This window comes from Typopeltis vanoorti, chromosome 17, assembly GCF_054136105.1.
Source record: "Typopeltis vanoorti isolate ZY-2024b chromosome 17, IOZ_Tvanoo_1.0, whole genome shotgun sequence".
Classification (NCBI taxonomy): Eukaryota; Metazoa; Arthropoda; class Arachnida; order Uropygi; family Thelyphonidae; genus Typopeltis; species Typopeltis vanoorti.
The window spans coordinates 76,627,675-76,655,183 of NC_143565.1; the positions used below are offsets into that span (position 1 = coordinate 76,627,675).

At 37.1% G+C, this 27,509-nt stretch overlaps 1 protein-coding gene across 5 annotated transcripts in view; it reads left to right on the forward strand.

Moving 5' to 3' along the window:
* The window catches only part of phtf (putative homeodomain transcription factor), a 291,193-nt gene that overhangs the window by 204,970 nt on the left and 58,714 nt on the right, over positions 1-27,509 (forward strand). For all 5 annotated transcript variants that reach the window (XM_090407495.1, XM_090407494.1, XM_090407497.1 and 2 more), the window contains one exon: positions 15,148-15,234. In XM_090407495.1, coding sequence (XP_090263621.1) covers positions 15,148-15,234 — 87 coding nt within the window. The remainder of the gene's footprint in view (positions 1-15,147; positions 15,235-27,509) is intronic.

Genomic DNA, 27,509 nt, shown 5'->3' on the forward strand with positions numbered 1-27,509 from the left:
AAACATTGAAAAGGTTTGCCAGGCAGTCAATGAAGATCATCGAAAGACCATTGAGCAAATTTCTGAAGAGACAAATTTGTCATGGGGGTTCATGCCAGCAAATGTTAACAGAAGATTTACAAATGAAATGCGTGTCCACTAAATTTGTGCCCCATTTGCTTATAGAGGATAAAAAAAAAAAAAAAAAAAAAAAAAAAAAATGGTGTGAATGTTGCTGCAACTTAAGGGAGCAAGTTCTTAATGACCAGAACTTTCTTTCAAAAGTTGTGACCTGGAATGAATCTTGGTGCTATGGTTATGATCAAAAACAAAACAAGTATCAAGCCAGTGGAAACATGTAAATTCACTGAGACCCAAGAAGTCACATCGAGTTCAATCAAATGTCAAGACAACGTTGATTTTTTTTTTTTAATGTGAATGGAATTATACACCAAGAATTTGTTTCTCCTGGAAAGATAGTGAACCAACATTTTTTTATCTCAACATTTTGAGAAGACTGTGTGATAGTGTGTGGCAAAAGCGGCCAGAAACGTGGAGTAGTGGAGATTGGTTGCTGCACCATGACAATGCCCCAGTCCACACAGCCTTGTCTGTCCAACAGTTCTTGATGAAGAACAACATGCCGGTTGTTCCCACCCTCCCTACTTGCTCAATCTCTCTTTATCTTTTCATGTGACTTATTCTCACAGATAAAGAAAACCATGAAAGGGTAGCGATTCATTGATGTAGACGAAGTTAAAGAAAAGTTGCTGGAGGCCATAAACAGTATTCCAGTAAAACAGTTCCAGAACTGTTTCCAGCAGTGGAAAAAACATTAGGACAATGTGAGTCAAGTACATTGACTCGCATAGAGAGTACTTTGAAGATGACTAGAATGTAGTGTTATAAACTTTAATAAAAAATTATTTCTAGTTATTTTTGGGTAACCCACCCCCATTGTAAATTAAGTTACAGTGAAGATTTAGATATTTCTAACAGAATCAACAAAGTAAATAGAATAATAAACAAAATATTAAGGCCAGCAATAGTTACCAAAAAAAGAAGACTAAGAATGTATAATATTTTATTAGAACCAACACTATTATACGGCAGTGAAGCATGGTCATTAAGAGAAAACAATATGAAAAGCAGCAGAAATGAAATATATACCCTCTGTCTAAAAAGAAACCTAACTTTTCAAAAATAAAAGAAACTAGTGGCACCACCTGTTGTATCTTTTTGTTGTCAAAAGCAGCAACCGTCATTAGTGTTGTGTCAGCTGTTTATGATATTTGTTTCATTAGAAGCCGAGTTATAGTGCCAAGAGTGACAGTGTGTTTTGACGAACGGTCGGAAAATGAGTTTCAAACAGAGAGCTGCGATTGACTTTTGTGTTAAACTTAGTAAAAGTTTTACCGAAACACATCAAATGCTTCAAAAAGCATACGGTGATGAATGATTATCCCATACTCCAGTTTATGAATGGTTTAAGCGATTTCAAAGTGGTCATGAGACGCTTGAGGACGACAAAAAGCCAAGTCGTCCAAAAACTGGACTGAGTGAAGTTAACATCCAGAAAGTGCATGATTTCATCAAAGAAAACTCGAAATTGTCCATGAGATTAATTGAAGATGAATTGGGATTCCAAAATCAACTGTGCATACCGAGAGTTTGGGCCTTTGTAAATTGAATTTGCGACTTGTTCCCCACAAGTTGACCGACGACCAAAAAATGTATCAAATTGAACACTGCAGGGACCTCATTAAAGCTGCTTGTAAGGACTCAAACTTCCTTGAAAGGATCGTTGCTGGTGACGAAACGTGGCATTTTGAGTATGAGCCCAAAACAAAGCACCAGAGTTCTGGGTGGAGACCACCAGAAGAAGGGCATCTGGAAAAAAGTTGCTTAGAGAAGTCAAAAGTAAAGACACTGCTGATTTGTTTCTACGATTCCATTATCCACGAAGAATTCATTCCACCTGGCCAAGCGGTCAATGGTGAGTTTTATCTCGAAATTTTGATTTCGAGATAAAACGATTGATAGCGAGAATTCGTCGCGTATGGCATGGCATGAATATTGTGATGCAGGCAGCTGGTCACTTTTGCACGATAATGCACATCTCATCGTTCAAAGTGAGACAGTTTTTGAGCAAAAACCAAGTTTGTGTATTGGATCACTCACCGTTTTCACCTGATTTAGCACCCTGTGACTTCTTTCTCTTCTCCCGACTTCATTTGTCGATGAAAGGAAAGCGATACAACACCATTGAAAACGTTCAAGTGCCAGTAACCATGACCCGCAACAGTATCCCAAAAACTGATATAAAAAACTCATTTAACGAATTAATTGACCATGCAAAATGCTGTATCGAAGCTGAGGTAGAGTATATATTGATTGAAATAAATGATTTGAATAATTATAATTGGCCTGTATTTTATTTTCTATTAAAAATTTGGTTTCTTTTTGGACAGAGGGTGTATGAGAAGAACAGCAGGTTATACAAGATTAGATAAAAAGAGAAATTGAGACATACTAAAAGAACTAAACCAAACATGAGAAATGGAAATCATAGAAAAAACAGAACCAAATGGAAAACGTATATAGAACAAATTGAATATGATAGAGTATCCAAGATGATGAACTACAAACCAAAAGATCATGGAAACAGAGGCAGACTGATGAAATGTTGCACTGAGACCCAAACAGGCCACCTGGCCTGGATTCATGATAGCAGGAAGAAGAAGAAGAAGAAATAAACTGTGTTCAGTATTAAGTGTATGGTTTTAATAATAATAAAGATCCATATGACTTCATTTCAGCGACATAGTGGATATTGAAGATCCAACATTATTTCAAAGCTGAATGTATAGAAACTATGAATGTTTTGTAATTTGACCATAGAGCTTATGAGAATACAATCCTTGTCATCAGAGTTGCCTTAGCTTGCACTTCTTAAAAGGATACAACTGCTACTTAAGTTTCCATACTTTTACTCACTGATCGACAGTTCACTTATGGAAAATACATTTCTCTGACACTGGATTGCTTTAGTATTAAATGAGAGTTTTTTGGTCTCTTAAGGTTTCTGCCTGGTCTCTAAAGAGAACCATCCAGTTTGAAACAACTGTCAGGTCAGTGAAGCCTTTATCAAATACCCTAATAAATGGTGAATTTATGGATGCTTGAGCAGCAGCCGTGTCCTTTTAAGTAGTGCAAGCTAAGGCATCTCCAATGCCAAGGATTGTATTCTCATAAGCTCTCTGATACAGTGAGTAATGGTTATAATGAGGAAATTTTGTCGGTGTTGTGATGCTCATTATAACCAAGTTGGACTGCATTTATTATTATTATTATTAAGAGAGACCTCCAGGGAGTCAGACTCATTGAGGGAGTCCACATACTACCCACACCAGCTATCATACTTATTCTTGAATTCATTCACACTGCTTGCACTCAACATCCAATGGCAATTCATTGCAATCACGCACCACCCTCGGAGAGAAAAAATCTAAGAAAAATCCTTCATTCTCAGCTTCCAAGGATGCCCTCTCATCCTTTCCCCGCCCTCCATAAACTGAAAAATTCCATCAACTGAAATCCTGTATGACCCTTTCATTAGTTTGTAAGTCTCAATCACATCATTCCTCTTTCTCCTGTTTGCTAGTGTCTATAGGCTACAAATTCCCAATCTGTCTTCATAATCAGTATTCCACAATCCTGATATCCTTTTTAACACTCTCCTTTGTACTCTCCAATACATCAGAATCACGACGGAGACCAGACCTCCACATAATAGTCCAAGTTAGGTCTTATCAAAGCCTCGTAATGATGCAAAATACATCCTTATCTTTACATGTCAATTTTCGTTTCAGCAATGCGATTATCTTTTGAGTTGTATTTGCAATCTTTGCTACCTGTCCCTTAAACTTCAACTTCCTGTCTATTAACACTCCAAGATCCTTAGCCTCATCCGTTTCTTCTAGCCTAATCCCACCAATGTAATATGACATTGGATATCTAATCCTGCCAAGTGAATGACTTTACATTTACTGACATTGAACTGACACCCATTTTCCCATGCCCACAATTTGCAGCCTATTCAAATTATTTTGCAAGTACTGCATATCATCAGCAAATAGTTGTGTGTCGCTTGTCAAATCTTTCCCAATATCATTAATGTACAGATTGAATAACAGTGGATCAAGCACTGATCCTTGTGTTACACCACTCGTTACCTTAAATCTTGCAGACTCGCATCCCCCCGTATACCACTTTTTGATATCTGTCAGTCAGCCATCTCTTATCCATGCTAATATTCTATAACCCAAACTCATTTTCTATAATTTATGCAACAGTCTACTATGCGGTATTCTGTCAAAAACCTTAGCAAAATCCAAAAGTATCATGATGTGCCCATTCCCCTTGTCTAGTTCAATGGTAACATTGTTATAGAATGTGAGCAACTTGGTAAAACATGACCTTCCCTTAATAAACCCATGTTGTTCATTGCAAAGTAGAGATTCAATGTCAATCCATTTCGGAATGCGAGCCCTAACCAATATTTCCAAAATCTTCACCACCACTCCTGAGATACTAATTTTTGGATACATCAGTCTTTGCACCACCCTTGTGCAATGGAATTACCATACATTCCTTCCATTCTTGCAGAATCTTCCCTGTTCTAAGACTCATATTGAGCAGCCTGGTCAAAGGAATGGCAGCTCTTTTTGCACTTATCTTTTCTATTTTTTCATGCATTTCTTTATCACTAGCAACCGATCCACCAGGTTTGTAACAGCATATTGTTAGTAGTTGTAGTACTACAGTCATAAATCTCAACTCTAACTGGATTCAATTCCTCCGATATCATTAGCAGCATGCCCCTCTTCTCTTCTCTATCCTTCTATCTATCTTCTCTATCCTTCCTAAAAATACTGTACCCTTGACACTCGATACCAGTTAATAGGTCTGATTCTGATAGCCAGGTCTCACTAACTAAGACAACAAACTTTATCCCTTTGTTTCTGATACTCCTAGCATTCATGTACAGACATAATAATCTGCCTGTTTGTTCTTTTGTATACTCTTGTCTGCATTCTGCCTGACACAGTTGGACAGCTTACAGATCTCTGTTCTTCTCTGATGCTTTTACACATATAGACATCTTTGCACACGTTTGATAGGTCCGAACCCAACAAACACAAAGCCGAAATCATTCTCTCCTCGCCAACATTTCTATGACAAAGCCCATTCCCATCATTCTTCTTCTTCAACCTTTTGGTTATGTCCACTGCTGGATGAAGGTCTTCCCCATGGTTTTCCAGACTACTCGGTTTTCTGCCTCACTCCTGCAATTTGTTCCAGTTCATTCCTCCACCTTCTTCTCAGTCTTCCTCTTTGTCTTGCTCCATCCACTGGTCTCCACTCTGTTGTTTTTCTAGTCCATCTCCTGTCACTGCATCTAGCAATATGGCCAGCCCATCTCCATTTAGTCTGTTGAATGTATTACAGTTTTACAATATCCATGACGCCTGTTTGAGATCTTATCCAGGTATTTGTCTTCCTATCTCTTAATGTTATTTTTAGCATACTTCTCTCCATGCGATGTTGTGTTGTTCTCAGCTTTGTGTTTACGGCTTCTGTTAAAGTTTGTTTCTCCTCCGTATGTTAGGACAGGAATTATGCACTGGTCGAAAGTTTTTCTTTTTAGACTCATAGGGATGTCACTTCTCAATATCTCTCATTTTCCCATAAGCCATCCATCCAAGGTGAATTCTTCATTAAATCTCTTTTCCTTGGCAATCCTCAAAGGATAACAGCTGGCCCAAATATGCATATGAAGCAACTTGTTCTATTTCATGGTTTTCAACTCTGAGAGTTTTATGGTTTATGTATTTATTCATCATTATTTTTTTTTTTTCTCTATTTAGTTTTAATCCAATTACTCTGGAGGCTTCATTTAGCTGATTTAGCCTTTCTTCCAGATCTTCAAGATTATCTGTTATTAGGACATCATCTGCAAATTTTAGATTGATGCAGCCTTTCTCCATTTATGTTTATTCCTTTTGTTTCCCAATCAAGAATTCTAAAGACTTCCTCTAGTGCAGCTGTGAATAATTTGGGAGATATGGTGTTGCCTTGCCGGATGCCTTTTTGTTTGTTTTTTGTATTAGAAACTTTTCACTGTTTTTATGTAATTTAATTACAGAAGTTGCATTATTGTAAATATGTTTTAATTTCTTCCTTATTCCCCTTTTTAAAAATTAACATTAGAAGTAAATTGTTCCAATTTTTTGGAATTTTTTTGTGTTTTAGGCATTTATTAGAGTTTAGTCAGCTGTTTGATGACAGGGCTTCCTGCCAGTTTTAAGAAGTCTACCATAATTCCATTTTCTCCTGGGGCTTTTCCATTCTTCATTTTCCGCAGTGCCATTTCCACTTCGCCTTGTAAGATCTCAGGGGCATCGTATTCTTCCTTATTTGAGTTATCCATAGATGATTCATGGATGTCTTTGTCTTCGTAGAGTTCAGTATAAAATTCCTAAATTCTTTTGATTATTGCATCTCTATTTTTTTATAAGTTCACCATTTGTTCCTCTTACAGCATATTCCTCTTACATTGTTGCTCTTACCCTCACATTCACACCATTCCTCCCTTTATAATGGGAGGAAGGAATTGGATTTTATGCGGTTATTAAGGGACAACTATCTGTGACTAGGGGGAAGAGAGTGCTTGACCTAGTAATTGCATCTGAGAATGTGGCTGTAACGAACATGACCATGTTGCCACAAATTGGTGAGCAAGGTCATGACTTGGGAGGTGGCTAAAGGAGTGGAATTTACAATTAAGACAGGGTACATGTGGAATTACTGGGCTGTATGACAAGCTTAGGAGTGTGCTTGGCTCAGTGCCATGGCATGTAAAACTGCAAGGGCTGGATGTTGATAGTGCATGGGAAGTAGTTAAGAAGTGTTTGCAGGAGGCAAAGGGTTGACTGTATACCAAGAGTCCGAATAATAAATCAAGTAGGGGTTAAATGGATGAATAACACTATTAAGCTTGAGCTACAAAAAAAGAAACAATTGTGGAGGGAATTTAACGAGAAAGGTGACCAGCAGGTGCAGGAACAGTATAAAGCTCAGGCCAGGAAGGTAACAAGGGTGGTAAGAAAAGGAAAAGTGGATTACGAAAGAAAATTGGCCATGCAGGCTAAAGAGAATCCCAAACAGTTTTTTCAATATGTTGCAAGTAAAAGGAAAAATGTTCATGGCAGAATGATTTTAAAAAATGCCGAGGGTAGGGAGGTAACTGAATCAGTTGATATAGTGGAATTACTGAGCGAGCACTTTGCAAGAGTATATCATCCAGGTGGTGACATTGCAGGAATGGAAGAACCAACAGCTTATACTGGAATTGTGATGAATGAAGTAGAGGTAAATAGTCTATTACAGAATCTCAATGTCAATACATCTGTGGGATTGGATGGTATACCAGCTCGTGTTGTACATGAAGTGGCTAAAGAATTGTCAGTGCCCTTGACCATTTTGTTTAATTTGAGCCTCGGGTCTGGGTCAGTCCCAAGGGGGTGGAAAGAGGGGAAAATAGTTCCGCTGCATAAAGGTAGTTCCAAGGCTGCTGTTGAAAATTACCAGCCAGTCAGCATAACAGGAATCATTATCAAGGTCTTGGAGAAAATAGTCAAGAGGAAAATACAAGATTAGATAGATGAAAATGGGATACTGTATCGGAGACAGCATGGTTTTGTGAAGGGTAGGTCATGCCTCAGTAACTTGCTCACGTATTATAACACGGTGACGGCTGAACTGGATAAGGGTAATGGGTTTACAGTGATTCTACTGGACCTTGCCAAGGTCTTTGACGGGATACCACATGGAATTCTAATCAGTAAATTGCAGCATATGGGTATGGATATAGGGTTGGTGAGATGGATAGGAGGGTGGTTGACGGAGAGATATCAGAGAGTGGTTTATCAGAGAGTAGAGTCCACAAGACAGTCTGTGACTAGTGGTGTGCCTCAAGAATCTGTTCTTGGACCATTGCTGTTTAATTTGTTCATTAATGATATAGGAAAGGATCTGAGAGGAACAGTTCATTTGTTTGGGGATGATGCAAAGTTGGGTAGGGCAATAGTGAATGCAGATGATGTCTAAATTTTGCAGGATGATTTGAATAGATTGGAGGTCTGGGCTAAGGAGAATGGATGTCAATTTAATGTGGCAAAATGTAAGATTATACATTTTGGGGTGAAATGATTAGCAGCAGTTTACTACATTGGTGGAACTCTACTCGAGGAAATTGATGAGGCACGAGATTTAGGAGTGTTGGTGGATAAGAAGCTGAAGTTTATGGGGCACATTGCAAAAGTGGCCAAATCAGCTCATCAAATGACTTGGTTGCTGAAGAATACAATGACAAGCAGGTTATCGTTCCTCTGTATTAAGCCTTGATAAGACCCCATCTCGACTACTGTGCCCAGATTTGGTCACCTAGGTTTCTTCTTGATGGGAAGGAGGTTGAGAGGATCCAGAGGCGAGTGACCAAGATGATAGCAGGTCTGTGGAATGAACCTTATGAGAACAGGTTGAGGATTTGTGGGTTGCAAAAATTGGTTGATAGGCAGAGGAGGGGAGATATGATTGAGACATTCAAATTACTGAAGGGTTTCTATAAAATTAATTCAGAAGATATTTTTGAGAACAGGGCTGGTTGTGGGAGGACTAGGGGACATCCATGGAAGCTGGACAAAAGTGTGGTTAGTAAGGGTGTTAGAGCTGGGTTTTACTTTTAGAGTGATGAATGAGTGGAATGGGCTGCCAGAGTCTGTGGTGGATGCTGTGACAGTGAATGAGTTTAAGGCAAGGTATGATAGATACTGTATGAATGTCAAATAGTTCTGATGAACATGATTTTGGGCCTCCCTCAATGAGTCTTAGGACTCCCTGGAGTTGCCCGTAATAATAATAATAATTTAGTTTCCCTGCCTCTCTGTGTTAAGTCTCATACCAGTTATTAGTTTTTCTAAACTCCTGATACCAAACGCATTATTCAGGTGTAGGCCATCCCTCCTATACAAATCCAATCTTCCCTCAAACTCACTCCACACTTCCAAAAACTCACATCCATTCCTTTTATACAGCCTATGCATCGAATCGTTTGCCATCAAAGCCCTTCTTCTTTATTCATTTTTATCATAGCGAGGTAAAATACTGAAGATTTTCACTTTCTCACTCTTGCCTCTTCCAACAACCCTTTCATGTCCTCTCTCATACTGAACTTATCACCAGTTAAGTCATTAGTACCTACTAAACTATGATTTTGTTTACTTTTCTTTTCTGTTTTTGAATATATTCATAATTTTCACTCCAGGAAAACTCGAATTTATAACTTGCTCATCTATAGCATGTTTTATTATAGTCACCATACAATTAACTTCTTTATTTTTACTATCAATGTCAACCTGATTTCCATTATTTCTTGACTTACCTGTTTCCTTGCTTTGTTGTTTCTTATTTTCCTGTTTATTTTTCTTTTTCTCCCTCTGTCATTTAAATGCCTCTTGACTGTTTTTCCAATTCCCTCGTCGTCTCTCTGATGGTCTGCTTTGGTTTCACTATTTTGAAGGTTAATTCATTTTCATTAACCTCCTCCATGTCTCTAATAACCTTGTTAGCAGGGCTAACCTTCTTGTTCTCACTTGGGGGTGCTTTTTTTAGAATTACATTTCTTCCCCCCCCCTTTTTTTTTGTTGCCATTTTAAATATATACTAAATATTGAAATATTTTAATAAAAATATATGATGAATACTAAATACACTAAACTCTACACTAATATACTAATTTTCTAAGCGAAAACACAATAAAAACATACAAAAATCATCAATTTTACAGGAGCACTAAATTTGCCAACCAACCACAAACAATGTATCTTCGAATCAGAATTATTTCATATTGATATTGTGTATTTACTCTATATGCAATTTTTTATGCAAATATTAGAATTTAATATTTTTTATTTTAGTTATTCTTTTTAAATTATCTCTAATATGTGCTTTTATATCCTTGTAATGAGACTTGTTCCATTGACTATGTTTATAGTTTGTTTATAGCTATTGTTGTGTCCCTACCTACGATTATTAAACTTTCTTTTATCCTTTCAAGTGAATCTCTACTTATCTTTATTCAAAACTTAACCATGTACGAGATATTACAAAATTCAAATATTTGAGCTTTTTCTCCCCTTAGTGTCCCTAATATTTATATTATACTGCACCTTTCAGGACATTTAGTTTAAGATATATAATTCGAAAACAAGGAGCAATCACAAAAATATATCTGAGTATGAACTTATTATGCAGTCGTAACCCTCTATCTCGTAACTTAATACATTCATTTCCCGCATGATTAGGTTTGTACGTTTTTTCAGGTGGTGCATTAGGAAGCAATTTCAGACAACTGCATTATCAATGAACAAAAGTTTATTCAAAATCTTAAACATGGTACAATTCAATTTCTATTATATAAAACATAATTCAATACTAAGAATAAAATTACAAAATTACACAAGCAAATAAAAGGACTAGGACAAATTCCTATATGGGAGTTTGCGATCATGCCATCATAACAGATTTTATACATATAAATATATACACATAATCCTTGAACAAACTTACACTTTATCTAACCTTATACTAGTCAGAATGCTCTATATTACTATAATACCATGGACATTTATATTTATATTCAGTTTACCTTATCCAACTTACAAAACAAATCAATATAGGTTAACTATCCTTTCGCTATGCCCATACATACATTTGACCTTTAAGATGCTCTCATATGAAATACCATGTGCATACATAAATCTCTAGCACACGAATGCTTAATCAATAATACAAATTAGTTTACTCTCATCCTACTCTGACTTGTACCAAAGTTCTAGTTTATCTTCAACTGTCCAGCAATTAACAATGATCTCAACTATGTGTGATTTCAATTGATACAAAATTTTACAGTACCTTTCTAGGACGAACCCTGGTTTTCACGATCTATACCTTTCGTGCTTGAATTAAGGACACTCATAGGATCTCCTATATTATCACTATGGAACTCATCATGTGCTTCAGATGAGTTCCATAGTGATAATATAGGGCAGGGACTTCTGTGTGGATTTTCTTTCCCTTTTTTTACGCATACTGGATGATGAAATACATAGACAATTTCTTCCTTCTTGTAACTATGCGGCTTTCTTCATCTCTTGCAATAGGAATACGGAATCGAATTCCCGCACACTTTGTTTCCTTGGTGTCGGATGGAGATAACTCCTACGCCGTCACTCAGGAAAACACTGTGTTACCTATGCGAAAATTTCACGAAGAAACTCTGAGGAAAAAAAAGCCTCATGGGGGGGGGATTCCTAACCCTTTTATCTGCATAGACCTATCGGCACCTTCTTCAATTCCCCCCCCCCCCCCCTCTACTGGATTCGATCCTACTCGCCAATTTAAGTCTCTTTTATCTGCCCAAAACATGCTACAGTTCCTTTGCATGCGACTCTCACGTGACGACGTTTCACTTCGGGAATTGACCTTGAGTGATCGTCATTTGTTTTAAGCTAGCCTCTATACTAAATTAATCTCCTTTTAAGAATTTACTTGAATATTTTAATCTCCTTTTTTCAAGTGTTAAACTAGCCTCTCACATACAAATTTTTATCACTAATCTTCTTTGTCTTACTTAACCTATTTTTTCCACATCCTTTCTTTTTGTAATAAGATTCCCTTTTTTTATTATTTAGTTAAATAAACAACTTCTGCTATAATTATTTTACTTGGATGCAAGCATATTTTCTGTCTTTAAATATTTTGTATTAGCAACTTACATAGGACTTTATAATTTTATTTTCTTGTTACACCATGATAACTGAAATATTTTACATTCTTGGTTATCAGGGTGTAACACTATGTTACTATGTTTCGGTTTCCCCACAAGTTCCAGAAAGTGATAGAAAGAGAGCACAATGCAGTGTATATTGTCATTCTGTTCTTCATATAACTGTTTCTATCGTGTGCTTTTGCTGATAATGTGATGAGATTCTCATCACGAAATAGGTATTTTATATTAAATGTTTTGTCTTTACATAACTTACACATAAAGTAAAATCATCATGTTTATGAATTACATTAGTTAATCTTCTCCAATAATATATGAACATTGGAGTTCATAGTTCACAGGTGAGCATTATTTGACTTTCATTATTTTCAAGATTGGTACATGTTTTTCTTATCAATGGAGTGTTCATTTTTATATGCTTGTTTTAAGTCATTATTACTTTATTTCATATCCTCTGGTATATTATCTTGGACCAGTCTGAGGAATCACTATAATAATAACATTATTATTATTTTTTTTTTTTTTTCATATAAATTTATGCTCATTTTTATGTTGGAACATGGTATTAATAATGGATAAGTCATGTCCCAGATAGAAATCAGACAGATGCTTATTATTATAAGTGCTGCTGTTTTTTTTTTTTTTTTTTGAAATTTTCTCAAAACATTTCTCTGTCTGAGATTTTTTGCCTACTACTTTTTGCATCTATAACAAGAATCAGTTTGCTTTTTTCCTTATATATGATGACTCGACAAATTCATCTTCTTCCATAATAAAACATTCCATTGAAACATAGACATGCTTGTCTCATTGTTTAATTTTTCATTTTGAAATTAGCCCACGTCACTGTTTGAAATTGACACCACCCATTAAAAAAATTTATCTTTACATTAGCATTAAATACTGTTGTTGCTCCTTCTTTCCCTGATCACTGCTGTCTGAATAAATCTTATTTATTTAGAAGTAATGTACCTATTTCAGTCACTTAGTTATTATTGACATGTTTCATATATGCTAATTCCTCTACCAGCTCTGCTTCTTTTATATTAATTTAATGCTTCTTACATTCTTGATTCTTCAGTTTCTGCTGAGGTTTTTCCAATTGGCCAACTTTTAATTTTCTCTGATAAACACAGAGGGAGATCTTGTATAACCAATGGCATTCACATTCTAGCTAGTATGGTATCTGTTAGTGCTATGTTATCATAATGCATAGGTGTAGTTTTTGCCAATATAAGAATACAGTTTGGTTAGCTGGATCTCAAATTGTCAGTCAATCCTCAATATTTTGAACATTTTTGGTATTGAACCTATAGAAGAGTAACTTTTTAAACTATTTACAATTTTTAGTGACCTAATTATGCTGATAGGAAGTCAATTAATCATACCAGTGTGAATAAATGTATATGGTCGGTATCTACCAAAATACCAACTTGCAGTACCTAAAGCAGCATATTCAGACAAATTTGTAAATATAAATGAGAGTGGAATTCTCCTTCACTCTTTGATCCAATCACTTGGAAACTACAGATATGAGAGTTCTGAAGAAATTGGGGAGTGAGCAGATGACAACAGCAAACAGAATCGAATTATAAAAGAACATCAGGAAAAATATTGACATTATTAATATTCATGAATGTACAAACAGAACAAATTTGAGTATGATATTGTCACTTAAATTGAATGGAGATAGAAGATCAGCAAACAGGTGTTTGAAACAGAAAAAGATAGCAAAAGATTTAGAAGACAAAGATATAGATGGGCCGCGCGGTTAGCCTAGTGGCTATGTGCTTCGCAACCATATGCCTGGGGAAGGAGTGTCCTAGGTTCGATTCCCATCGGTGACGTGAGGAGCTGAAGGATCTTCCTCAGCCATAGCCAAGTTAGCCAGTCTTGGACGTGGACAGCAGGGTTTTTTTCCCCAGTTTATTCTGGGGTTTTTCATCCCGCAAAGCAGGCAAACTGGCCTTGAGAACTCAACACTACAGGCCATAGGAAACACCGGGGCATAAGGCTGACCACCCTATCCTGTAAACGGAGTGAGGTCCGATGATCAATGGACCCTCGACACCGCAAGGTAAAAGAGAGTATAAGGAAGATGATGATGATGATGAGATATAGATGGGATTAGTTGCTTCAGAATAGAGCATATTAAGCACTGATCAAATTAGAGACTTAACAATTAATAAGTAATTATAGAAGAAGATTGTTAAAAGGTAACTGATAATGAAAGTTATGCCAGAAAATGATAATGATGTAGCTTGCAAACATACACAATTCTGAACATTGTAATTTTGAAATATTTGTGCTTAGTTGTTTATTTGTTTGTTTCTTCAAATCTCCTGTAATGTAGGTATTTACATTAGGTAGATACATTTACCATATTTACTCTTCAGTAATTTTTTACATATAAGCTTTATTAAAGTTCCTTGCTAGTGCTCAGTAATTGCTATTACTGAGCATTATCGAGGCTGTGTCATTGACGTGGGCACATTTTTCTGTGTGTGTGTGTGTGTGTGTGTGTGTGTGTGTGTGTGTGTGTGTGTGTACATACTGTACTTGAAATATTTTAATTCAGAATAGGCTGAAGATTCGAGAGAAGACCAAGATATAGATATGAGGCAACTGACCCAGTATGAGATCTTTAAAGGTGATTTTTTGAATGAAAAGATCAAGCAGAGGATATGTAATTTCACACACAATAAATGTGTCCTGAAAATTGGTTAAAGTCCATTTCAGAGTGATTTTGTATATAGCATGTGAATATTTGGTTCATTAGAACATTTGAGTAGATTTGATTCTTGTTTTTGCTCTAAAGCTGAATAATGTAATTTTCAGCTTCATAAGCTAATATATGCATTACATTTTTTCTTTAATGAATGGTAGAAATATTGTGATGCATGCTATCAAAGAGAAAATGCAATATTCTGTTATTTCCATGTTTCTCTTAGCATGAAAGAAATATCAGTTGCAAAATAAGAACAAAAAATGGGGAGGATTTATTAAAAATTATTTTTTCAGGCTCTGTTTTAAGTAATTATGAATATTATATCATACTTTTTATATATGTACAGACCAATACATACACATGAAACTTGACTACTGATATTAATTGTTTTCAGGATAATTCTCACATTTCTTATTTTGTATACTTTTCGTATATAGTCTGTTATATTAAAATATTAAATGAAACCATCAGTATTTGTCTTTTTAACAATGTATTTAAATTTCATTTCACATTTTTGACAATTATTTAGAAACATGGTCCTCAGCGCTCAGTAGATGTAATTGTTTCAACAGCTTTTATTATAGAAGTGTGCGTTCTCTCCTTCTTGTGTGTACAGGTAAGAACACTATAATTACTGACTAATAATTATCATAAAATCTATAATTATCTTAATGATAATATGAATGTTTTATTTAAAAAAACTTAGTTTCAAGCAGTAACCATTAAATATAGTAAAAGAAATCTTTATTATTATTATTATTAAGAGAGACCTCCATGGAATCAGAGACTCATTGAGGGAGACCACATACTACACACACCAGCTATCATACTTATTGTTGAATTCATTCACACTGCCTGCACTCACAACATCTAATGTCAATCCATTCCAATCACGCACCACCCTCTGAGAGAAAAATCTGGCCCTTAGACCCATCTTGGCAGCCTTCATTCTCAGCTTCCAAGGATGCCCTCTTGTCCTTTCCCCACTTTCCATAAATTGAAAAATTCCATCAATTGAAATCTTGTATGATCCTTTCAGCAGTTTGTAAGTCTCAATCATATCTCCCCTCTTTCTCCTTTTTGCTAGTGTCTGCAAATTCTCAACCTGTCTTCATAATCAGTATTCCACAATCCTCGTATCATTTTTTTAACACTCACATTTGTTCTCTCTCCAATATTTCAGAATCACATCGGAAACCAGGAGACCAGACCTGTGCACAATAGTCCAAGTGAGGTCTTATCAAGGCCTTGTAAAGAGGCAAAATAACATCCTTATCTTTACATGTGAACGTTTGTTTGAGCATTGCAATTATCTTTTGAGTTGTATTTGCAATCTTTGCCACATGGCCCCTGAACTTTAACTTCCTATCTATTAACACTCCAAGATCCCTAGCCTCATCAGTTTTCTTCTAGCTTAATCCCACCAATATAATACGACATTGGATAGGTAATCATGCCGAAGTGAATGACTTTACATTTACTGACATTGAACTGACACCCATTTTCCCATGCCCACAATTCCAGCTTATTCAAATCTTTCTGCAAGGACTGCATATCAGCAGCATTCCTGATTACCCTGCTTATCTTTGCATCATCAGCAAATAACTGTATGTCACTTGTCAAATCCTTCCCAATATCATTAATGTACAGATTGAATAACAGTGGACCAAGCACTGATTCTTGTGGTACACCACTTGTTACCTTAAACCTTGCAGACTCACATCCCCCTTATACCACTTTTTGATATCTGTCAGTCAGCCATCCTCTTATCCATGCTAATATTGTATAACCCAAACCCATTTTCTCCAATTTATGTAGCAGTCTGTCATGTTGTATTCTGTCAAAAGCCTTAGCAAAATCCAAAAGTATCATGGTGTATCCATTCCCCTTGTCTAGTTCAATGGTAACATTGTCATAGACTGTGAGCAAGTTGCTAAAACATGACCTTCCCTTAGTAAACCCATGTTGTTCATTGCAAAGTAGAGATTCACTGTCAACCCATTTCTGAATGCAGGCCCTAACTAATTTTTCTAAAATCTTCACCACCACTCCTGAGATACTAATTCGTCAATAGTTTGCTACATCAGTCTTTGCACCACCCTTATTCAATGGAATTACCATACATTCCTTCCCTTCCTGCGGAATCTTCCCTGTTCTGAGACTCATATTAAACATCCTGGTCAAAGGAATGATCATTTCAGCTGAACACTCTTTTAGCACACATGCTGTATTCCATCATTCCCTATTGCTGAATTCTTATTCAGTTTGTGCAACAGCTCTAATACCTCAGCCTCACACACCTGCGTTTCTTCATCTAGTGAAGAGGTAACAGGGAGCTCAATGTTGCATTCACTAGGTTGATAGCTTTTAACGAAATGGGCATTCATTAATTGAACAACCTCTTCTCCATCAGTAACCCTCACTCCATCTGGATTTAGAAGAGTTATTCTTTCATATTCATTCTTTCTTTTACTTGCAGCATATGATAGAATTCTTGTGGGTTGTCTTTCGCACGCAGAGCCAGTTTCTTTTCATAATCTGACTTTGCTTTCCGTACAACAGTTGTGGCTATTCTAGCCTGCTGCTTATAATGTTCATAACAGAAGTCATCCTTGTGCAAACGGTATTCCTTCCACATCGCCCTTTTCTTATGAATCTCTTGCTTAATATGATTACACATCCATTTGACTCCTACTCTGTTTATTCTTTGAACTCTCGGGACACATTCTGATATCGGATCATTTAAATATTGTTTAAATCCTTCTCGTACACTGTCGATATCCTTTCCATCCAGCAACCGATCCCATTCCACTGAACTCAGTATACTCCTCAGTTGGTCATAATTTCCTGCTTTGTAGTTCAACATGTAACCTTTTCTGAATGGAACATTCATAAACTTAGTCACTTCCCAAGTGAGTACCGCATGATCACTGTCACCAACTGGAGGCAGAATAGTTACGTCTTTAACTGAAATGCCCTCTGACACTATAATCAAATCTAGCACTCTTTGACCTCGAGTTCCTTCTGTCACATGCTGCATGAGGAAGTTGTCCTGCAACAGCTCAATAAATGCATTTTCATTCTTCTCATGAGATTCTACTGCTATCCAATCAATATTTGTATAATTAAAGTCTCCCATTATGATTACTCTTTTCGCTATCACCTTTTCTATTTGGTGATGCATTTCTTCATCACTAGCAACTGATCCACCAGGTCTGTAACAACACCCTACTGTGTAATTTGCCTCATTAGATTCCACCTCACACCAGATGGCTTCAAACTCACTGCTATGTGTAATATTGTTAGTAGTATTACTACATTCATAGGTCTCAACTCTAACTGGATTTAAGTCATCCAATATCATTAGCAGCACACCCCCTCCTCTCCTATCCACTCTATCCTTCCTAAAAATACTGTACCCATGACACTCGATACCTGATACCTGATATTCTGATAGCCAGGTCTCACTAATTCCTACAATCTGATGCGCAACATATTGACTAAGGCAACAAACTCTATCCCTTTGTTTCTGATACTCCTAGCATTCGTGTATAGACATAATAATCTGCCTTCATGTTCTTTAGTATATTCTTGTTTGCAGTCTGCCTGACCCAGTTGGACAACTTACAGATCTCTATTCTTCTCTAATGCTTTACACACGTAGACATCTTTGCACACATATGATTGGTCCAAACCGGACGAACACAAACCCGAAATCATTCTCACCTCGTCAACATTCCCATGACAAATCCCATTCCCATCATTAACACAGTTATATACCATTTTCGCTCTTACACTCACATCATTCCTCCCTTTATAATTTAGTTTCCCTGACTCTCTCTGTGTTAGGTCTCATACCAGTTAATAGTTTTTCCAGACTCCTGATACCAAACGAATTCAGGTGTAGGCCATCCCTCTTATACAAATCCAATCTTCCCTCAAACTCACTCCACACATCCAAAAACTTACATCCATTCCGCATTGAATCGTTTGCCATCATAGCCCTTCTTTTTGATTCATTTTTGTCATAGCGAGGTAAAATACTAACGATTTTCACTTTCTCACTCTTCACTCTCGGCTCTTCCAGCAACCCTTTCATGTCCTCTCTCACACTGAACTTATCACCAGTTAAATCGTTCGTACCTATTACAACTACCATTTCATTTGCTTTTCTTTTCTAAGTTTGAATTACTTGAGTTATATTTTTAATTTTCACTCCAGGAAAACTTGATTTTATAACTCTCTCATCTATAGCATGTTTTATTATAGAGTTACCATACCAAATAATTTCTTTCTTTTTACTAACAATCGCTTACCTGATTTTCGTTATTTTTTGACTTACCTGTTTCCTTGCTTTGTTTCTTATTTTCCTGTTCAATTTTCTTTTTCTCCCTGTGCTCATTTAAACGTCTCTCAACTTTTTGCAATTCCTGCATTGTCTCTCTGATGTGATCTGCTTCAATTTTGCTATTTTGGCGGTTAATTCATTTTCGTTAACCTCCTTCATGTGCACAATAACCTCGTTGGCATGGCTAACCTTCTTGTTCTCGCCTGCGGTGAAATAAAGTATGCTAAAAAAAGTATATAGTGAGTATACAAAATTATTTTTTACATCATAAAACAAACAATTCATGCTTCATCAAAAATGTCACTCACTTAGAAACGAATGAGATATTTTATCAATATTTTTTTTATGTAGATCACGTGTTTTTGTATAGCAGTGGCAGTGATGATCTTAATAATCTTCATTTATAACTGCAGATGAATTCTTCAACTGATTTACTGATTTTATCTACTTAGTGGAGAAAAATAATAGACAAAAGACAAGTATTGCTGCCTGATCATTGCACTCATATGTATAACAGGAGACTGTATATACTTGTTACTAGTTATTGCTGCAGTTTTGAATAGATTTTTTTTCTTTATTTCATCAAAAACCATTGCCTATGTTTTTTGCACTAATCACTTAGGAATTAGATTTGTAATTGTTTTCTGTGTTACTAGTCATGGTTTTTTACTGCATAGGCAGTGTTTTAAATGTTAACAGCAGACACAAGTTTATGTGAGGAGGAAGATAAAAACAGTAAATGTGATTTAAAACACTGATCCCAATGATGTGTTTCTTTATATACTGCTTGGAAAGAAGTCAATGGACACCATAGTGTGAGGAACAAACAGCCATATCTCCCACCTTAATATGATGTGGGATCTCCTAAGACTGCTGAGGTTACTGCAGTGAAAACCAGGACCCCATTATATGATAGTGATTAATGGAAATTTTGGACCATTCTTCCAGTAGGCATGTAATGGGGTCCTGGTTTGTTGAGGGGTGGACATCCCTGACCTCACCTGATGCTCCAGTTCATCCCACAGATGTTCATTAGAGTTGAGATCAGGGCTCTGTGGAGGCCAGTCAAGTGTGGGAACTGCATGGTTTGTGGACATGAACATCGCCACTGTGCTGTTAGCTGCAGCTTCATGAAAATCTTGCTGAAAGAGACAATCATCAGTTCCGTAGAAACACCACAAAGTAGGAAGCATTGCATTGTTCAGAATGTTCAGAGGTCCAAGGCCAAAACAGGAAAAACAGGACCATACCATCACACCACCTCTGAATTTCATAGTTTGGGTTACGCACTCTGGTAAGACATTCACATGCATCTGCCACACCCATCCATCTCCTCGGTAGAGGGTGAGTGTGATTCATTTACTCCATGATACAGCTTTCCAAGCTTCCATGTCCCACTGTATATGCTCTTTGCACCACTGAAAACAATTCTGCATGTTGGCTTGGGTAATATGGGGCCTGCACATTGCAGTCCTACCATGAAAACCCATGTTGTGACAACATTATCTTTCATCAAACAAAATAGCATTCCTCGCTGGCAGGCTTGCATTCCATCCTGCAACCTCTCACTTTGTCAGCTACAGAAGTCTCATACAATCTTATCTGTCTACCTTCAATTGTTCAATGCAAACAGAACAGCCCACTCTGATTTCTTTCCAATCTATACTGATGGTTCAAGATCAGAGATCTCTATTGGCTGTGCTGCTGTTCCTTAACATTACAATCTTGAACCAGATCCCACCCAATTGCAGTAATTATACAGCAGAATTGCATGCCATCCAGCTTGCAATTGTGCATATCAAAGAAAATGTCTACCAGAAGTTATAATTTATACAGACTATTTGAGTTCTTTGCGGGTTATCTCCTCTCTGGTGTATAATTCACATCCAGTGCTTGGTGAAGTGGATTCCCAACCACATTGGAATTAAAGGAAATGACATCACGGATGCAGCTGCTAGATCAGCTCATACTTTCTCAACCTACTGTTCAACAGTCCTTTATACTTGATTACACACAGGTTATAAAATCAAAGTTAATTTGCACAATAGCAATACTCATGGCAGGAAGCTCTAACAAACAAATTACATAAGATTAAGCCTGACATTAAGCACTGGCAGTCTAGTCAACATAGGAACAGAAGAGAGGAAGTTGTTCTTGCTAAGCTCTGCATAGATCACAGTCATCTCACACATTCTTATTTACTGAGGGCTGATGACCCACATGTGTGGGAAATGCAACACTTCTCTTACCATTAGTCATATTTTGGTGGCGTGTGACCGCTTCACACAAGAAAGAAATAACATTTTTACTTATCTGCTATGCCCTATACACTCAGCCAGATGTTATCAGACTCAGACATATGGAACATTGCTATTAGACTTTAAAAAACATTAATTTATTCAAAGATATTTGATTATGGATTTATGTATATGTATATGCCACATTGTGAACACTAAACTTTGTACATACGTTATATTTACTCATTTATGTTCTAATAACTTTGTACATACATTTTATTTGTTGTTTATTATTTTAACGGTATAATAGAACACAGAAACTAAGTAAATAATTAATTTATTAACTTGATGCTGATATTTCGCTGGTGTTATAACCAGCATCTTCAGAGCACAAAAACACCGTTTGTCACAATACGCGAGACTAAAACAACATGGTGTACTTAAACAAAATTGTAGCAGCAACACAAAGACTAGAGTCCTGATTTTGGCGCCCTCTATCTGAAGGAAAAAAAAAAAAAAAAAGCTATCATATATTACTAGAGTCCTAGAAAAGTGCTAGTTTTTTCTTAATATGACTGTCTTCCAGATCTTTGGCAAGTTAATACAGCCATATTTGTTGAGATTTGGAGTGTGTTTTAGGGCTTCTGTCGCCTCTAAGAACAATCTCTCTGATTTATACGGGTTTCTGTGTAGTACTTTTGTGTTTTTCCAGTTGATCCTGTGTGCAGGGGTATCCAGAGCATGGTCTGCTAGGCCCGACTTCCCATAATGATAATTCCGGACGTATCTTTTATGTTCGCTGATGCGGATGTTCACAGTTCTTCCTGTTTGACCGTAGTAGGCTTGATTGCATGAGCAGGGTACTTGGTAGACTCCTGGATGTGATAAAGGAGGAATGCTGTCCTTGGGTGAGCGGATGAGGGTGGCTAATTTGCTACATGGTCTGAATGTAGTGCGTAGTTTATGTTTATTGAGAATTCTTGAAATCTTTTCGGATGTGCCTTTAATGTAAGGGATGGTGACTGTTTTGTTGTAGTTCTCTGTGGTGGATGGTGGGAGGAGTTTCTTAGGAGTGTTTAGTATTTTGTTTATTTTATGTGGATTGTAGCTGTTGGCCAAGAAGGTGTGACGTAAGTGAGTCAGTTCAGCAGTAAGAGCCTTGTCATTGGAACAGATTGCTCTCGCTCTATGGGTTAGCGTTTTTAATATGCCATATTGTTGAGAAGGATGATGGTGTGATTGTTTGTGTAAGTATCTGCCTGTATGTGTGGGTTTTCTAAAAACTGAAAATGATAAGGAACCGTCTGGGAGACGTGTGATGAGTGTGTCCAGGAAGGGCAGACAGTTGTTGGCTTCCATTTCCATAGTAAAGTGGATTTTTGGATGTTGGCTATTTAAATGTGCTGAGAATGTTTTCAATGTCTCAGGGCCATGTGGCCAAATAGCAAGCACATCATCAACATAGCGTAGCCAAAGTGTTGGTTTGAGAGTGGCTGTATTGATTGCTTGTTTTTCCAGGTGTTCTATGTAAAAGTTGGCTGGGGGGGGGGGGGGGCATGGCTGTCCCATCAATTTGTTTGTATATTTTCCCTTTCCATGTGAAATATTCTGCATGTATTGTGAATTTGAATAGTTCAAATATATCAGGGGGGAAGTGTGACTTCAGTAGATTGAGGGTTTCTATTAGTGGTACATTTGTGAATTGTGAAGTGATGTCAAAGCTTACTATTAAGTCTGAGCTTTTTAGGGTAAGGTGTTGTAAGATGCTTTTTAGGTGTGCTGAATTTTTGACAAAGGAGGGAGAATTGTTTGTGAGAGTGGCTAGTAGCTTCGCTAAATGTCTAGCCAGTTTGTATGTGGGACTATTTATACTGTCCACAATTGGGCGTAGGGGTGTGCCTTGTTTGTGAATTTTTGGTGCTCCATAGATCCTCGGTGTTTTAACATGGAAGGGTTTGAGTTTGATAACTGTGTCTTTGGGCCAGGAAGTGACTTTTTTCAATAATTTTCGTGCCTTATTCTTTTGTGTGTTGGTGGGATTGCGATCTATAATTTTGTATGTTGACTGATCTTGTAATAGTGTGTGCATTTTGTTTTCATCACCATGGACATCACCACAGTTGTGTCCATCACCACGGATGCATTTCCTTTGTCTGCTTTTGTTATGGTAATCTGGCTGTTGTTGTGTAGCTCTTTTATAGCAATGAATTCCTTATGTGGGATATTATGTTTGGGAGGCTTGGACTTCATTAGGATGTTGGCCACATCTAAACGTATGTTGTTAGCTATTGTTGGAGGCAGGTCGTATATTCCTCGTTCGATGTCCCATTGACACCATATAACTACAGCGTATTGAATAGCTTCTCTCTTGGCACCTTGTCATGTGCCTTTTCCAGATCGACAAAAGTTAAATACAGATCTTTGTTATATTCCCATGCTTTCTCGACTATTTGTCGTAAAGTGAAGATCTGATCCTGGCAGCCTCTATTTGGCCTGAATCCAGCTTGTTCTTCACCAAGCTTTTCTTCCACAATTCTTCTCAACCGTTTCTCAAGTATACTTGCATAGATCTTGCCAGGAACACTCAGTAGGGAAATACCTCTGTAATTCTCACATTCAGTTTTATTTCCCTTTTTATATATGGGTACTATGAGAGCTCTACTCCAATCATCGGGAATTCGTCCCTCTGTCCAGGCTTTCTGAACTATGCAGTGCAGCCACTGTAAGACTCTTATACCACCATACTTCAGCATTTCTGATCGAATATCATCTACTCCTGCTGCCTTTCCACATTTCAAGCCTTTGATGGCTTTTTCTACTTCAAGTATGGATATGTATTCCTGACTGCATGCCTGGTCAGTGTTTACCACTGTACTGTCATCACTGCTTGTTTCATTTAGCAGTTTTTCAAAGTAATTACTCCATACTTCAAGGATATCTTTTTCTCCCTTTTTCATGTCACCTTTATCATCTCTAATTCCTTTTATAGCACTCTTTTCTCCATTCTGAAGCTTCTTCAACAACCTCCAGAATATTTTGCCACCTTCTTGATATTTATTTTCTATATTCTTGACAAAGTCCTCCCATGACTTTTGTTTAGCTAGTTTTACACAGTGTTTAGCATTCTTGCATTTGTCTCTATATTCTCTAAGAGCACAAGCGGACTTATTTGACAGGAACTTTTGGTATGCTTTCTTCTTTTCCTTCACTGCCTCTTTAACCTCCTGTGTCCACCAGGGAGTTCTGATTTTTTTTATCCTTACAAACAACCTCACCACATGCCTCTCTGGCAGAATCAATCAATGTTTTCTTCAGAGTTTGCCACTGAATCTCCAAGGTTTGATTCCTGTTCTCAAACTCTTTCATTTTTCCTTCAATAATCTTTGTGTATTTTAGTCTACAGCTCACATCTGAGAGCTGCTCAACTTTTATTCGCTTTAAAACTTTCTTACATGTTATTCTTTTCAATATGAAATTCAATTTTATCCTGCTCAAGACTAAATAGTGATCACTTCCAATTTCAAATCCTCTGTACACTCTGGTGTCCTGCACCAGGGAGAAAACATCACTATCAACAATAACATAGTCAATGAGACTTTTCTTATTCCTAGCCTCTTCTCTCCATGTGAATTTGTGCACATTTTTATGTTGGAACATGGTGTTAGTAATAACCAGTCAATGTCCTGATTAGAAATCCAACAGATATTTGCCATTATTATTAGCTTTGCCCTTTTCTCCAAATTTTCCCTAAACATTTTTGTATGTCTGACAATCACTTCCTACTCTGCTATTTAGATCCCCAATAAGGACCAACTTTTCCTTTTTCATTTTGTCAGTTGCTTTTTCTAAAGCATCAAAAAATTCCTCCACTTCTACCTTAGTAGAACCTTCTGTGGGACCATAGGCACAAATAAGTCTTATTGTCCAGTTCCCCATTCTCATATTTGCCCACATTACTCTACTCGAGACTGACTGCCATTCAAGAAGATTAGCCTCGTATTTTGTGTTGAATACTATGGCTACTCCTTCTTTTCCTTGATTGTCATTGCCTGAATATAACATTTTGTATTTATTGCTCAGAAAGATCTCACCAGTTTTTGCCTTTTTTGTTTCAGTCACCCCTATTATGTTGATCTGGTACTTATCTAATTCCTCAGCTAGCTCCATTTCTTTGCCATTCAGACTTCTTATGTTGATAGTACCGATCTTTAACTCTGATGATATTGAGTTGGGGTTTATTTTCAGATTTGTTCCAGTAGCTGACTTTTTGCTGTTCGCCCTGGTTCCCTGGCGAAAACAACGGGGGCCTTGTTTAACCGGGCGACGCCCCAGCCGGCATGAAATTTTGTCATGTTGTACCATCATTCGATATTTTGGTTTAACCAATAAGAATACAATTTGGTCGGCTAAATCCCAAATTGCCAGCCCATCCTCGTCCGTTCAGTATCCAAGTAGATACCCAACTGGGTATCTACTTGGATACCCAACTGGGGGGGTTGCTTAAGGGTCAAAGCTGCACCACGAGAAGGTGAGGATTAGACATTAGGTCAGAAGCCCTGGTCGGTTCTCCGCATTCCTTTAAAGGCTATGTAGAGGTCTCCTCTCAGTTATACAGCTTTGACCCTTAAGCACCCCCCCAGTTTTATTTCCCTTTTTATATATGGATACCATAAGAGCTCTACTCCAATCTTCGGGAATTCATCCCTCTGTCCAGACCTTCTGAACTATGAAGTGCAGCCACTGTAAGACTTTTATACCACCATACTTCAGCATTTCTGGTCGAATATCATCTACTCCTGCTGCTTTTCCACATTTTAAGCCTTTGATGGCTTTTTCTACTTCAAGTATGGATATGTGTTCCTGACTGTATGCCTGTTGAGTGTATTTTACCACTGTGCTATCACTACTTGTTTCATTTGACAGTTTTTCAAAGTAATTACTCCATACTTCAAGGATATCTTTTCCTCCCATTTTCATGTCACCTTTATCATCTCTAACACCTTTTACAGCACTCTTTCCTCCATTCCTAAGCTTCTTCAACAACCTCCAGAATATTTTGCTGCCTTCTTGATATATATTTTCTATATTCTTGCCAAAGTCCTCCCATGACTTTTGTTTAGCTAGTTTTATACAGTGTTTAGATTTCTTACATTTCTCTCTGTATTCTCTAAGAGCACAAGCTGACTTATTTGCCAGGAACTTTTGATATGCTTTCTTCTTTTCCTTCGCTGCCTCTAACTTCCTGTGTCCACCATGGAGTTCTAATTTTTCTATCCTGCAGTCCACTTCACCACATGCCTCTCTGGCTGAAACAATCAGAGTTTTCTTCAAGGCTTGCCACTGAATCTCCAAGGTTTGGTTCCTGTTCTCAAACTCTTTTATTTTTTCTTCAATAATCTTTGTGTATTTTAGTCTACAGTTCACATGTGAGAGCTGCTCAACTTTTATTCGCTTTAAAGCTTTTATTCGCTTTAAAACTTTCTTACATGTTATTCTTTTCAATATGAAATTCAATTTTATCCTGCTCAAGACTAAATAGTGATCACTTCCAATTTCAAATCCTCTGTACACTCTGGTGTCCTGCACCAGGGAGAAAACATCACTATCAACAATAACATAGTCAATGAGACTTTTCTTATTCCTAGCCTCTTCTCTCCATGTAAATTTGTGCACATTTTTATGTTGGAACATGGTGTTAGTAATAACCAGTCCTTGTCCTGAGCAGAAATCCAACAGATATTTGCCATTATTATTAGCTTTGCTCTTTTCTCCAAATTTTCCCAAAATATTTTTGTGTCTCAATCATTTCCTACTCTGCAATTTAGATCCCCAACAAGGACCAACTTTTCCCTTTTCATTGTGTCAGTTGCTTTTTCTAAAGCATCAAAAAATTCCTCCACTTCTACCTTAGGAGAACCTTCTGTGGGACCATAGGCACAAATAAGTCTCATTGTCCAATCCCCATTCTGATATTAGCTCACATCACTCTACTTTAGACTGCCTGCTATTGAAGAAGATTAGCCTCGTATTTTGTGTTGAATACTATGGCTACTCCTTCTTTTCCTTGATTGTCATTTCCTGAATATAACATTTTCTATTTATTGCTCAGAAAGATCTCACCAGTTTTTGTCCTTTCTGTTTCAGTCGATCTGGTACTTATCTAATTCCTCAGCTAGCTCCATTTCTTTTCCATTCAGGCTTCTTATGTTGATAGTACCGATCTTTAACTTTGATGATGTTGAGTTGTAGTGTATTTTCAGATTTGTTCCAGTAGCTGACTTTTTGCTGTTCGGCCTTTTTCCCTGG